The sequence below is a fragment of the Etheostoma spectabile genome, chromosome 21 (genome assembly GCF_008692095.1).
Source record: "Etheostoma spectabile isolate EspeVRDwgs_2016 chromosome 21, UIUC_Espe_1.0, whole genome shotgun sequence".
Taxonomy (NCBI): domain Eukaryota; kingdom Metazoa; phylum Chordata; class Actinopteri; order Perciformes; family Percidae; genus Etheostoma; species Etheostoma spectabile.
In genome coordinates this window covers 9193635-9208197 of record NC_045753.1, presented here as the reverse complement: position 1 = coordinate 9208197, position 14563 = coordinate 9193635, and the positions used below count along the sequence as shown (strand labels likewise).

The following is a 14563-nucleotide window of genomic DNA, read 5'->3' as shown; positions in this document are numbered from 1 at the left end:
TTGCTGCTGTCTGTCGAGTAGTTCAGTGTGAGGCAAAGGCCGTAAATCACACATGGAGTGAGCGGAGAAAGAAGAGCTGAAGCTTTCCCCTAGCTATAAGGATGTTTAGCTCTTTAACATCCAGTTTCCCCACGTTCATTTCCATTTTAAGTAGCTTTAATGTTGTTAAAACCACCTTCCTCCACACTGCCTGACAGCATCATACTGTATGTTACATATTTAGCTCATCATTCAAGTTCAAGTGCAAAGTTTTATTAGAGCCTTCAAGAATTTTAAGGCCAATATCGATTACAAATACTGTATTTGATTTATAAATCTGATATATCAGCCAGAAATCCAGAAATGCATAACAAAACAAACATTTCCCGTACATTAGTTATTTGTAGTTATTTATGAGTCCTCACTAAAATAATATGATTATGCAGTTTAAAAAAAACTTGTTTGTTTCACAATAGAAAAGGCAAATATATTAATGTTCTGATAAATCTGAACAATAACAACAACAACAACAACAAAATTCAAAGATTTGCTCACAGGGACGTAATAGAGTGCTCTCTGGTGGACAAACGCCAACACTCACAACGTGGTGGGATGGAAAACGCCGAATAATGGCCAATAATATCTGCGTGGCTCTAAGTTTTATTGTCATATGCAGAGTAAGGAAACATGTTTCCCTTTACAATAACATTCTTCCTTTACTGTCCACAGAATGCCCAACTATGTAAAATGTACAATATATATACTACAAATATACATTTTTCAAAGGTGGCATGTGAAAAATAAAACAAAAATAATAATGACAACAATAATAGTAAACAGTGCAAATGTAAATAGTGTATTGAAGCTATGGGATGTTTACAATGAGTACATTTTTTAAAAACCTTTTCACTTGTTTTACGGCTGCACTAATAAAAATATTCTGGATGTCTTATGCATAATTTTATACACAAAGCCCAAAATATATGGTATCTTTGGGAACTTTAGGAACGGCCCCACAGTTAAAAATGAAGTTCTGTGGTTTTGAGAAATATTTAGTTGCATAGTTTAGTCTAAAAACATCTAGGTTAACCAGAGACACTACTGGCCATTGGCATCAGGGGTTGAACTGCAGAGAGAAAGTTTTGGTACACCCCCCCCCCCCCCCAAGTGTTTTTCAGCCAGCGCCAAAGGAAAATCCCAAGTGTTAAAACGTCAAGATAGAAAACATTACACTTCATAACGTTTTGTATTTATAACAAGATTGTAACATTATACAAATTAGCTACAACAGTAATAGCAGTTACTTTACGCAAGTCCCTCCTACGTCAGGCCCTGCTCACATTAATCAAACAAACTGGACTTTGGGGTAAAGTAGTCAGACCTGGTCCAGGTCTCGGATGAGGAACCCTCCTTACAGCATTATATTATTTTATGTAATTGTTACCTGCCATCAGAATTTAGTTTTTTCCTTGACGTAAATAAAGATGTTTTCACCATAAATTGTTGCCTAAAAATGTATCATAATGCAGGAAATTAAGTGTTTGATGCTCAACATTTCCGGTCTCACAATATGTGTCCCCCCCCCCAAGCCCCCCTCTCCCTCCCACAAAGGACCATTCTGAACCAGGAAAAAACCCCTGAACATAAAGGAATTCCTTTCGCACGTTAGTACGGCTAAGCAGAAACAAGTCAATACAAATTCATTAAGTCCAGTGTGTGTGCAGCACGTAATGGTATCTCTGAATGTCTCAGATCCAGTTGTTCCACAGCATGGACAAACACTGCAATTCATCACGTTGTATAGGGAAGGCAACAGGAACCTGTGCAACACTGCTCTCTATCTGCACTTTATGTGCGTTAGACGATACTTTACATTTATTTCACCATATATTTAAGCAAACTACAATGGACATTTGGCAGTGTAAATGAAAGCTATTGCATCACCGAAGATAGATCTCTCATCTTAATGGTTGTTAGAGACAGAGAAAGCTAAATTTACACTTGAGATACAGACACTTGACATTTACACATAGACTAGAGTTAGACTGTAAGAAGCATCAGACCTAGCATGAAGTTTTCTGTGTCCTGAAGGTCTCGAGAGGCTTTATCCGTACAGAGAGATCACCATGGCAACATGCATGACACGTAATGGTGGTTTTATGAGAGTGATCTCTATGGTGAAGGGGACCAAAGTCACAAGAGTGCTGAAGTACATAGTGTGCCTTTATCTGTAGATGTCCAACTGTATTGAGATCTATGCATTGGACTGTTTTTTGTTGCCTTTTTCTACCATAAACTGTGAATTATACCATTGCCACTAAGTTAAAAAGAAAAAGCTTAAAGAGGACTGAAAAGTACCTTTAATGGCTTATCACAATCAGAATTATTGGCCAAGTACACTTAAATACACAAGGAATTTGACTTTGTTAGGTGTTAACTCTCTTGTTGTAGTGTAGTAGTACAATAGAGACAACAATATACATATACACACATACCAACATAATAAGTAAAAAAGTAATGTAAAAATAAGACACAATATCAAGAAAAGTACACATGGAGTGGGATGTAAAGTGCAAAAAGTAACTGTGAAAAGTAGTGTGCATGATGCATATTGATGATAAGTATTTAATGTGTAGTGAAGCAGGTGAGTGGCCAAAGTGGGGATGACTCCACTTTAATAGTTTACTAAATTTGGAGTTGCAGCTTTCTAAAACCCACATCATTCACATACTGTCTATAAATATTGCTTTCTCAGGGAAGTCACTGTTTTCGTTTTTCTCGGCTGTCTTTTCAGATGATGCAAGTGGCTCGATGCCCAACAGACGAACTGTCATTAAGCAACTGTGCCATCATCAGTGATAAGGAGCCACAGACTGAAGAGTGAGTGGGATTCTCTCTGGAAGAACAGTAACACATGGGCTGACACTAGACCTGTACCACACTTAATCCTTTCCTTCTGTCTCCTTTTTGTTCCACTTAATGCAGACATGTGACTGTGCAGAATTTAGCCCACAAGTATGTGTTCACCTTGAAGACGCATCCCAGTGTTATCCCCGGGACCATTGCCTTCAGCCTGGCACAGGTAGGTTTCAGTGTTTAAGAGCCAAATTGTCCCGCATGTTCTAAATGATTCCTGCGTCACCTGATGGAAGCTGGGCATCGCTGCTGAACTGTTTTCTGCAGCTGTCATCAGCAGTGATTGGTGTTCTTCAACGCTTGATGTTCCCTATAAAATTAGAAACCAATATATGCATATATTTTCTCTCTAAATTATACATACATAAGTATTTAATAGGTGAGGTTGAATTCAGCAAACTCATGGGTGTCAGTTTGGTTTGAAATGTGAGACAGACCCAGTGAGACAGATGTGGGACAGAGACCCATTCGGAAGTGCATTTCCAGAAGTGCTGGGAACAATGTCTGTCCTGTAGCTTACTAATGGAAAACAAATAAAAATGTTGTTTAATGTAGTCCTACCTAAACAATGATCAATGATTTCAAAATTTCTCTCTCTCATATTACTCCTCATAACCACTTAAAACTGTCAAAACTCCAACTAAAAGTCCAATTATTATGGACGTTCTCTAACAATAAGCGTTCTCTGCTTAATTAGAGCCTATTGCAAGGAAATAGCTGTACGGGGTTTATTGTACCTGATGAATGATCACCAAATTTCTCTCTCATATTGCTCCTCAAAACCACTAAAAACTAACCCAAAGACCTATTATTAAGGACGTTATCTGACATTAAGGGTTTCTGCTTCACACTTTCAGCAGGGCAGCGCAGCGGCTGTGTGTTGACTCCTCACAGTTCTCATGGGCTTTATAATTCATCACGTGAAAAAGCTTTATGTGTTGTAATGTACCTCAACAACAATCAATCCTCACCAAATTTCTTGTTCGATTTTCGACCGTTTCCATTAGTGCTTAGAGAAATTTGGTAATCATTGCTCATCCCGCTGTGGGGATAGAGATATTTGTTGATTTGTTGGCATCTTTCGCTCAAGAAGTGTTATGAACTTTTATTATTTTTAACTAAATTGAAGTGGAGGTTTTAAAAAAAAAAAAAAAAAGTGGTGGGTACAAATAAAAGGTACGCGTCCCCACTGAAATCGACGCCTATGAGCAAACTCTACAATTGTCCACACTACAATCATCACAAACTTTGTATTTATTAATTATTTCAAACCTTGATAGTGACCAAGTCAATATGTTCTCTGGGGAAAGTTATGCTTCTTGCATATTGATCTGTGGGCTCTTTGCATGGACCTCTTTGTTTGTCTCAAACTGTTACTGCTTTTTCCTTTTTTTTGCTTGCCTTTGCCTGCTCTTCTTCTGTCTTTATGGCAGCCACAACGGCACACAGGTACTACTGTAACCTCCTCAAGGCGCCTGTCATATTTTACCACAAAAAGTCATTCAATATCATCCATTGATTGATAGACTCATATTTGACATCTGAAAAACTACTTTCTGTTTATATGTAGACATTAAATGTTTTTTTCCATATAGATAAAAGTTGCCGCATTTTAGTGTAAAGAAGTGTTGTGAAGTAAGATCATGTTAGAGCAGAACATGGCCCTGATGTCTCTGAAACACGTAGTGTTGTTAATTAAAAAAGTATAGCTAGCCTTTGTCTGATAACTTTGTTCTTCTGGAAAATGTAATTGCCTCAATAATGGCTAAATTGTTACCAATTGCCTTTTCCCATTGTAATAATGTGCCCTAAAACAAAAGGAAATTATGAGACATAAAACTAAATCCTTTTTTTTCTTTACAGAGAAAATGGGCCGGCCTATCGATTGGACAAGAGGTTCATGGTAAGCTTCACATTTATAGCATAACACCTGTGATTCTCTAGATTTCTCTCATTCTCAACAATTCCCACGAAAAGACTAAAACCAACAATTTATCTAATGATAAGCATTTCATGTTTATCAAAGCCTGATATACATGTATATCCTCTTCCTCTGTGCCATTGTTGTCCAAAAAACTGTTAATTAATACGTGAATTGTTCCTTTATAGCCATGACTACACACACTGTAATTTATTTTGACTCAATCACACACACAGCGTCCTGCTGCTACAAATACTCAGCACCAAATGTGGATCAATCCGCCGTTAAAAATAGTCCCCTACAAATGCACTATTTCTTCCTGTTTGAGTTAAGTTTGCCAACTACAGTGCCCAGCTGGTTTAGGAATGTACTGGGCCTTTAAAAATGGAACTGCATGTTTTGTGAGCTATTTTACCATTGCCACAGATGGGCTTGGGGCTGCGTGCCAAAGACAAAGCAGGGAAGTCAAAGTATTGGGAGGCGGACTAACACGTTGTAGGTTTTGGCCTATCCTTCAAATCTGTGTCTTTACAGTATGTATCTATCAAACCTGAAGACATTAAAATTCATATACTGGGCTTTTAGACAATCAATTAACCAAAGTAACAGCTGATGCTTTGTCTGCTTTAACATCAGAAGAAATGTACAAAATGTACAGCAATGATTTCAGATAACAGAAATTATGACTTAACCAGCTGTTTTCAGGTTAAATAAAACAAATACTGGTTGCTACTGGTAACAGGTTAGCCGTGCCTCGCGTGTATCCCCGAGCTGCACAGACTTCTGATTGTTTGACAACGTCCTTTCAGCCTTTTGTGATGGCTGCCATTAATTTGTCATCTATTGATTAGCACTGTTTGACAGTCATTCTCTCTTATCACTGAATGCCTTGTGAGTCACAGACACCTCACTGCAGTAGGAACATGAGACATCAAACCCCCAGACTTTAAAGTCAGTCACATGTAAGTTGCATGAGTTCTTTAGAGGCTGCCGTCTTTCTCTCTGCCAGAGTTGCTTCTCATTGTGCCAACTTCTGATGGTCATATCCTACAGAGTACTATTTATACGCCGGGTTAGGGGGTTTAGCTATTATGGAGGTGTCAGGAGGGCTGGAGGGAACATGATTTACCCAGAGCAGGGAGAGACAGTATAACAATATGGGCCGGTGGTGTCATTGCACATCTGTCTGAGGCTGGCCAGCATCCAGAGAAAGAGAAGACCAGTTCTTTGATGAAGGATTACGCTCCAAGCCGAAGCTGATGGCCAAAATGATGGGCACTATTATGATACTGTCTGCATATGAGAAGTGAAAAGGAGGAATGAAAATATAATCCACTGAGTGGAAAAAAAGCTCACGGTACCTTAAACTTTCATGACATGGTGTTGTAAAATAAAACCAGCAAAGCCAGCGCTCTTTTTATGAATGATTCGATCAAAGCAATATCTCTCTCTCTCTTTCTGTTGACATCAACCATTTTAGAATATTTGAACATTATATTCATTTACATAACAAATAGATGAATTATACAATTTTTAGATGTGTCTCCTGGGAACTGTGATATGTAATTTGTCTAATCACCTGGGCCACCTACAATTCATCTCATTTCCATAATGAGGCATTAGCAGCGGGTTGAAGACAATTTTAAATAGGGCACCCCAAATCATGTCAAATTCAGGTGCAGATTTTATAATAGGAATCACTGTTTTGATGCCTGCCAACATGGCGTTCGTTGATTTGGTAACCACTCCCAAAGTACTCACGGGCTTGGTCCCTGCTGTCTAGTTAGTGTTTAACGGAACATGATCGGACCATAAATCTTAGAGATACTAGTAGATGTGCCAAAGAACTGTGGGTGGTATTCAGTAGTGACAGAAGAAACATTGATTCTGAAGCAGTGCATTACTATGAGGCAATTGTTTTGCCAAACCCTGGTTATTGGATGGATGGATGGATGGATGGATGGATGGATGGATGGATGGATAGATAGATAGATAGATAGATAGATAGATAGATAGAAAAATCTATCGAAAATTGATCGATGAGGTCCATCGATCGATTGCTCTTTATTGTCATAGTGCTGAAAGTACAATGAAAAGCAGCTGAGCAGCAGTGTGCATAAAATATTTCAATAAATAGAACAAAAGTTAAGTAAATGGAACAAAGAATAGAGCAAACATGAATAAAAGCTAGATACGTGGCTGGTTTAGCTCAGTTGGTAGAGCGTGCGCCCATATCTAGAGGTTTACTCCTCGATGCAGCGGCCCTTTGCTGCATGTCGTTCCCCCCTCTCTTTGCCCTTAATGTCTTCATCTGTCCTGTGGAAATAAAGGCCTAAAATGCCTGAAAAAATGGTCTTTAAAAAATTAAAAAAGTTTGCAAGTTTTTTTTTAATAGTAATATTTAAAAAGTGACCTTTAAAACAGTGGTGATGGTAATGTAGCTGCATAAAACCAATCTTTTGCAGTGGGGAGCTCTTTTTTTTAGTAGTTTTCTTTTACTTTTGATTGCTCTGTACCTTCTTCTTCCTTCTGTCTAATTTGTGTGGATGGATTCAGATAAGACAGAACTTTATTTATCCTGAAGGGAAACAAAGTTGGAAGAGTGAGATATCATAAGAGAAGGTGCTCAAGGTTGGTTGGTTGATAATTATCACCCAACCCTGCAGTTTTCGCCCGCGCCAAGCAGCGTATTAGTTTCATTTAGCTCATTGTTTTGGTTTTCCGACCATCAAACTCTGCGCTATTCAACAATTAATGCAGGTTAAGCAGTACAAATGTAAAAGGAAGATATATTCTCATGAGGACCTGCACGAAACCGCGTAATTGGGCCGTTTTTGGGTTGCTTGCTAGGCTTCAAGTAGAAATAACAAAAACATCAAAAATAATCCAGATGTTGTTTACAGTATAAACCTCACCACCTATTGCTTTTTTACCCCCTTATAGTGAGAGCCTACAAGTTTGACAAGTCCAAACAGTGTATAAGCACCATGACAGCGGAAATCGACTTCCTGCAGAAGAAGAATGTGGACAGCAACCCTTACGATTCGGACCTCATGGCCAACAAGTTCATCCAGTACTTCAACAACCAGTCCTTCAGCGTCAACCAGCAGGTGCTTGGTGCTTTGAGGGAGCAATAACATGGCAGTCTTAATAATCAGACACCGGACAACCTCTGAGTTTATCATAGCATTTAGTGGAAGTGCTGACTCCAGGTCTGTAGCTGTGAGAGAGACGTATTCCTATTTAAATCCTAGGTGGCTGTGACGTATCTTCACAGTAAAAGCACGAACATGCTACACAGTTGTGTTTCAATTGTTTGATTTTGTTACCTTTTGTTACATTAATTTTATCTTCATTGATTTGTTAATTTAGTTGAATATTCCCTTATGCTACTCCTACCACAGGCTATACAACTCTACACTTCATCACTGAGTGGTAGATAAGGCTCAGAGACATCACAACTGCACTAAGTGCAACTTGCACAATAGGTTTATTATTATTATTATTATTATTATTATTATTATCTTTATTAATACTAGTTAAGTAGTTATACTTTTTTATTCCCAACTTTTATACATTTTAAATATTTGTTCTTGTATTCAATCCTATCTTATTATTTCATGAATATTATATGCTATTATTTCATGTATATTCTGTATGTGTGCTGTGTGTCTATGTTGCTGCTATCTATCTATCTATCTATCTATCTATCTATCTATATATCTATCTTTATCTACAACAAGTTTCCCTTCCTGTAATGAAAAGGTATTCTGTCCTGATCTCTTTTTTTCATCGTCTAGCTGGTGTTTAGTTGCTGTGATAAGCTGTTCTCCTTGGTGATAAAGGATATTGAGGCGATGGACCCCAGCATCCTTAAGGGAGATCATGCCTCTGGCAAGAAACCAAAGGTGACAAGAGAGCCATTTGTCACTGTCCCATGATGTTCTGTATACACATATAAACAGGTTAGACACAACCGCCGAGTGTCCTAAACGATCTTTATTGTTGCTTTCTGCAGATCGACATCGGTTTGTTGCTGGGAAACAGTCAGGTGATTTTTGAGAAGTCAGAGAGCTCGTCCATGACCCTGGTCGGTAAGTGTCAACAACTCACAACAGTTAGATACGTCTTTGTATCTTTTGTGGTCAAATCTCCACCAAACGGCCGGTGCAAATGTTAAATACAGCCTAGGGCTGCACAACATATTGTTTTTTTATTGTCATCACAATATTAACTGGCTAAATACACATATTGCATAAAGCTGCAACATTTTTGCAAAAGACACCAATTTTTTTACAAGTAGAAAATGGCACTTTAAAATCCAGTCATACGTTTTTCTATGGTGCCTTTCATATTCAATTCAATGTTCAATTTAGTCAATAAAAAATGTTGGCTGTGATTTCCTTTTTTGATGTCTGATTTAGTTTTTTGTTGTATTACACCAGAATACTGAAAGTAGCAGAAATGTTGATTTATTGGAAGCAATATAATTATTGCGATATTCAACAACGTCATCACATTTTTTTCTCACATAGTGCAGCCCTATTACAGCCACTGAAGCTGACATGAAGATGACCTCTGCAAACCTCACATGTACTGTGTTTATAAAAAAAGAAAAGTGTGTCTTTAAATTCCCTGTTTGTAGGGGGATTCTCCACAAGAGGGCACACTTCACACATTATTCTCAGCTCGCTTTCTCTTTCCCATTAACGGGTCCAACTGGGCCATTGGCCACCTGAAGGCCAGTTTACCTTCATAACAAAGTGTAAATGTAATTTATTCTGGTTCTATGCATATTGAACAAAGCTAAAACATGGTTTTGACTACTATCTCTGTAAACTGCATTGGGCATGTTCTTTTTAAACTTTATACTGTGAAGTATTATGCAAACGTCTAAAACTGTTAAGCTCTTTCATTTTTCACCTTTGTATTTTTTAATGTGTATTTTTTTCTTTTCTATATTTGTTTTTTTGTACTTTTGCAGTACTCCATTTTTATCTTTATTTTTATTAAGCACCAAAACAACAATGTGAAGTTGAAAAAAACAACCTATTTGGCAAATATAACTGACTCTGATTCTGAAAACCTTACTATATAATAGACAAAGCAGTTCTTCAGTCAGAGCTTGTTTAATGCATCACTACTTTTTAATTAAATAATGAATAATTTTCACTGAAAACAATCATTTTGAGATTTAAAATAACTCATGCAGCAGTCTGTTATAACTGTCAGTTAAACACCTGCTGTATACATAAGAGTAGATATAATTGTTCCCCCCCCCCCCAGTGAATAATCATGAAACATTAGGCTCTCCTTTTAAACAAAGCATTTAGTGTCTGTTTTTGTCTCACTCCTCCAGGGAAAGCCAAGACCAGAGATTCTCGCCAGTCCATCATCAGCCCAGACTGGAACTTCGAGAGGATGGGTATTGGCGGCCTTGACAAGGAGTTTTCTGACATCTTCCGTAGAGCCTTTGCATCCCGAGTCTTCCCTCCAGACATAGTAGAACAGATGGGTGAGTTTTCCCTCTTTCTTTTCGTCCCGCCATCACTTATTTATTTATTCTTATATTTAAAAATACAAACGGAACAAGAACAATTCAGGTCCATAGATCATTACATAGCTGTTCAGTTATTTATATATATATATATATATATATATATATATATACACACACACAGACAGGATAAAAAATATGGTTAAGCACACGTATACAATGCAAAGGGGTCAAAAATAGACAATATATGGCTAGCCGGATTATACAATGAAATAATTATAATGACAAAATTTCTTATGATGATAGTAGAAAATAAAAAGGAGAGGGTGAGGACATGTCTTTGACATGACAACCATGGGAAAGAATTGGTTAACAATCTGTCTTCGCCAGATGAGCTTTATAGAGGTCCCAGATTTTAGAGAAAATGTTGGATTTACCCTTAAGTGTGTACCTTATCTCTAAACCCAAAGACATCAGCAGATCTCTAACCCAGGGTCTGAATGGTGGAGTATCAGACGATTTCCAATTTCAAAAGAATGACCCTGCTTGCGAGAACCATAGCCAGGGCCACAGCCCCACACTGAAGTCCAGACAGGGACAGGTTTACTGGCAAAACTCCAAATAACGTGACGAAAAGTACTTGATTTTTCCTAAACTACTTTCTCATCATGCTCAATGTAGAGGAAAAAAACACAATTATGTTGCGAGAAACACTGTTGTCGCTTCTCTCTTTCAGCATTCATCAGGTTAAACTGATTGCTAACACCTGCCAAAAAAGAATCAAGTTTTCAGTTCTTGTGTTCAGCTTGTGTTTAATCCTTAAATCAACTAAAACTGTGAATAATTCCTTTTGAGGTATGTGTCATCGCTTTAACCAGTGAAACCCAACAATCCATGATTAGCGGACAAGGACTATGACTAAAGGGCCTGGCATCCCCTGACAGTGAGACCTGCACACACTTATTAATAGTTCTTTGAAAGCTGTCAGATTACTCCATCAGGTATTCTTCTTTGTGAGTCATACACAAAACCCTCCCATCCCACTCACATCAGTCCTAATCCTTACTCCTAGACGTCTTGTGAAAACCTGTTGTAAAAACCACTGAGCTTGGCAAATACACACATTACTTAAATCCGGTACCCACAGCGCTCAGGGCCTGTGGCAGCGTCCAGCAGTGTGTGAGCTGACCTTTATCCGGGTGGTTGCGTGCAGGAGTCGGCCTTTGGCTGTGGCCAGCTGGCGTCTGTAATGAGATGGCATGCCCTGATAGAGCATCCAGCTAAAGGTAAAGCTGTAATTGGCAGGCGTTGGGGGCAGGGAGAGCAGGCGCTGACAGAGAGGTGGCGTGCATGTGCACGTTGCACATTTGTGTGTGCGGTGGAGCAAGATTTTGAAAGCTTCACCTTGTCTCCCCTTTGCTCCCAGAGAGGTGAAGCAGACAGACAGAAGCTTCAGTGCTTTCTCTCCCAAACACAACGCAGCCACATACCTTTTCCCCCACCCGGCTGGAGAAGCTGCTCCTCTTCTTCCCCACTCCACCTACCTGTCATCCTGGCTGCTTTTCCTTCAGCAGGCCCAAATGGCAGCTCAGATTGTTATCTGGGGCCTCTCAATTTGTCTGGGCTAAATGTCATTAAGCAGGTGCAAAAGGCCATTAAAAGACCTACACTGTAAACTTGGTTGACTGGAGAGCTTGCAGTCTGAGTCTGCACACTTGATCTTTATGGAGAAGGAGAAAAACCAAAGGAAATCAGCAGTGCTGTGATGAGAACAGCTGGGTCCAGATTGAACTGCCTCGTAATAAATTCATGGTCAGTGAAGTCTGGACACTGAAATCTCCCAACGCAGAAACCGTTTATCACCACGAACACACTGCTCTTATTCAGACAGATTAACATCACGCTTTGAGACAATAAATTTATGGTTAAAGTATGCAAGTGAACGTTTTTATTATAAACAAACGCATACTTTATCAAAGCAACAGAATCCTAAATCAAAGACAATTATTGATTGGACAAAACACACCTTTTGAAGAATTGCATTCACTGAAGGAAGAATTTATTGAAGGAGTCACTCAACTATCTTATGATGTAGTAAATTAACTTGCGCAATATTGACTTTCTTTACATTTTTATAAATACAGTATCTCACTAGGCTTCATCACCACTGTACTTTTTCATACTCGTTATAACATTGCTAATGCCAATAGTAAACCAGTGGGCTACGGAAAATGGGGACAAAATGACAAATTGTGGTCTCAATGTCAGAATAGGACCCTACACTTAGGGATAATTACTGCTGATCGATTAGCATGTTTGAAACATCTGATTGGGCTTCACCCAACAAAGATATGAGCTCTATAACTAGCAGATACATTTTCATGTATACAAGTTGAAAGAAATCAACAGCCTGAGCTCAGTTTAATTTCTACTCCTCTCTCACCTGGTCGTGTTGTCTGTCTCCAGGCTGTAAGCATGTGAAGGGAATCCTACTGTACGGACCCCCAGGCTGCGGTAAAACCCTGATGGCACGACAGATTGGCAAGATGCTGAATGCCCGGGAGCCAAAGATCGTCAACGGCCCCGAGATTCTCAACAAGTACGTCGGGGAGTCTGAGGCCAACGTCAGGAAGCTGTTTGCAGACGCAGAGGAGGAACAGAAGAGGGTAAGAGGAGGACACATTACAATATCTATACTCTCATGCACAAGAGCGTTTCTCAAACACTTTACTTTCATCATAGGACATTTAAAACTGTTTATTGAGCTTTCAAGAGGTTTAGAATTTAAAGTACAGCTAAACCCACGTAGCAAAGTTGATGAATGAGTCTGTTTTATTACAACTTCCAGATGCTTTACCTGTAGTGCTCCAGCTTTGCTTATTATCTTCACATCAGAGAAAATACTGTTCTTGGGAATCAGTATTCTCCCATTATCCCCCACAAACACATTTCATCTATCTAAAAAGAAAAGAAACTAATTTCTCCAGGAGTGGAGAGATCTGCCCTTTAGAGGTGTGTGTGTGTGTGCTCGGGTTGTGTGGTGTGTGTGTGTGTGTGTGTGTGTGTGTGTGTGTGTGTGTGTGGTGTGTGTGTGTGTGTGTGTTGTGTGTGTGTGTGTGTGTGTGTGTGTGTGTGTGTGTGTGTGTGTGTGTGTGTGTGTGGTGTGTGTGTGTGTGTGTGTGTGTGTGTGTGTGTGTGTGTGTGTGTGTGTGTGTGTGGTGTGTGTGTGTGTGTGTGTGTGTGGGTTAGAAACACAACAGTACTGGTTGGTTTAGAAGGGGAGACACCAGCGTCGAGCCTCACTCTTCACCACCTAATGAGGGGCTGGGCTGTCTTTGACCTCCTATTACATCTCCCTACACACAGAGACCCACACACTCAGACCCACACATACACACACCATCCAGTGTGTAATAAGGACAGCTCCACACCTGCTTTAAATGCTACGTCTGAGACTGACAGGTCTGTAGATGGAGGGATAACCCCCCACCCTGCTGCTCTCTCCCTTTTTCCATCTGTCTCTCTGTTGAGGGTCAGAACTGCTTTTCAGGTCAGCATGAAAGAAAAACATAGCTGGGTCTTTGTTGTCACTGGAGGAGAGTATTTAACATGAATTTTTGTTATATTTAGAGCCACTTTGAGCCTCAGCAAGTGAATCTGGAGCTACTGCTATACAAGTAGTCAAAGTAGTTGTGGTGGTATAGTTTATCCCTACTGGCTGCTAGTTGACCATGTAAAGGTGTAGCATATTTGTTGTGGGGGAAACTTTTACTGTAATTTTTTTTTGTGCAGAAAACAATTCATGACTCAGTGTCCAAACCAAATCTTTGTAAAATTAAGGAAATTCAAATCAGCCTCTGCATGCAGAGACAGTACATGGTTTCATTTCATTGACTCTTCTGTTACTCTGTTTTGCATGTGTATGATAATTCAACCTGTTAAATATTGTCATCTAATTTTTTTAATGCAAGAGCCTAAAAGTGTTTAAAATTCAGTGCATTTGTTCTGATATGGGAGTAACATTCATTAATATCTCAAAATCAATGAATTTATTGTAAATTAATAAATTCACAAGGTCACGGCAATGTCCTAGGCCCTAATTATTTCAGTTTTAGCTACCAAATTGTCCACTTTAAAACATGTATTAGCATTCAACAGGTCAGGACAGGGAGTAAACTCTTACACTTTCAAATCTTTTAAAAACTTAATTTAAAGCATCCATAGTCTGCTCATTTTCAGGTTCATAATTG

At 39.0% G+C, this 14563-nt stretch overlaps 1 protein-coding gene across 4 annotated transcripts in view; it reads left to right on the top strand.

Annotated features, from left to right (window-relative positions):
- Window positions 1-14563, top strand: part of LOC116670824 (vesicle-fusing ATPase) — a 29667-nt gene that overhangs the window by 1886 nt on the left and 13218 nt on the right. For 2 of the 4 annotated variants that reach the window (XM_032501506.1, XM_032501505.1), the window contains exons 2-9: window positions 2774-2859; window positions 2965-3061; window positions 4759-4798; window positions 7760-7926; window positions 8617-8724; window positions 8835-8910; window positions 10176-10331; window positions 12780-12979. In XM_032501506.1, coding sequence (XP_032357397.1) covers window positions 2774-2859; window positions 2965-3061; window positions 4759-4798; window positions 7760-7926; window positions 8617-8724; window positions 8835-8910; window positions 10176-10331; window positions 12780-12979 — 930 coding nt within the window. Of the gene's footprint in view, window positions 1-2770; window positions 2860-2964; window positions 3062-4328; window positions 4345-4758; window positions 4799-7759; window positions 7927-8616; window positions 8725-8834; window positions 8911-10175; window positions 10332-12779; window positions 12980-14563 lie in introns of those variants that run through there. The other 2 variants (XM_032501508.1, XM_032501507.1) reach the window with 2 other exon arrangements.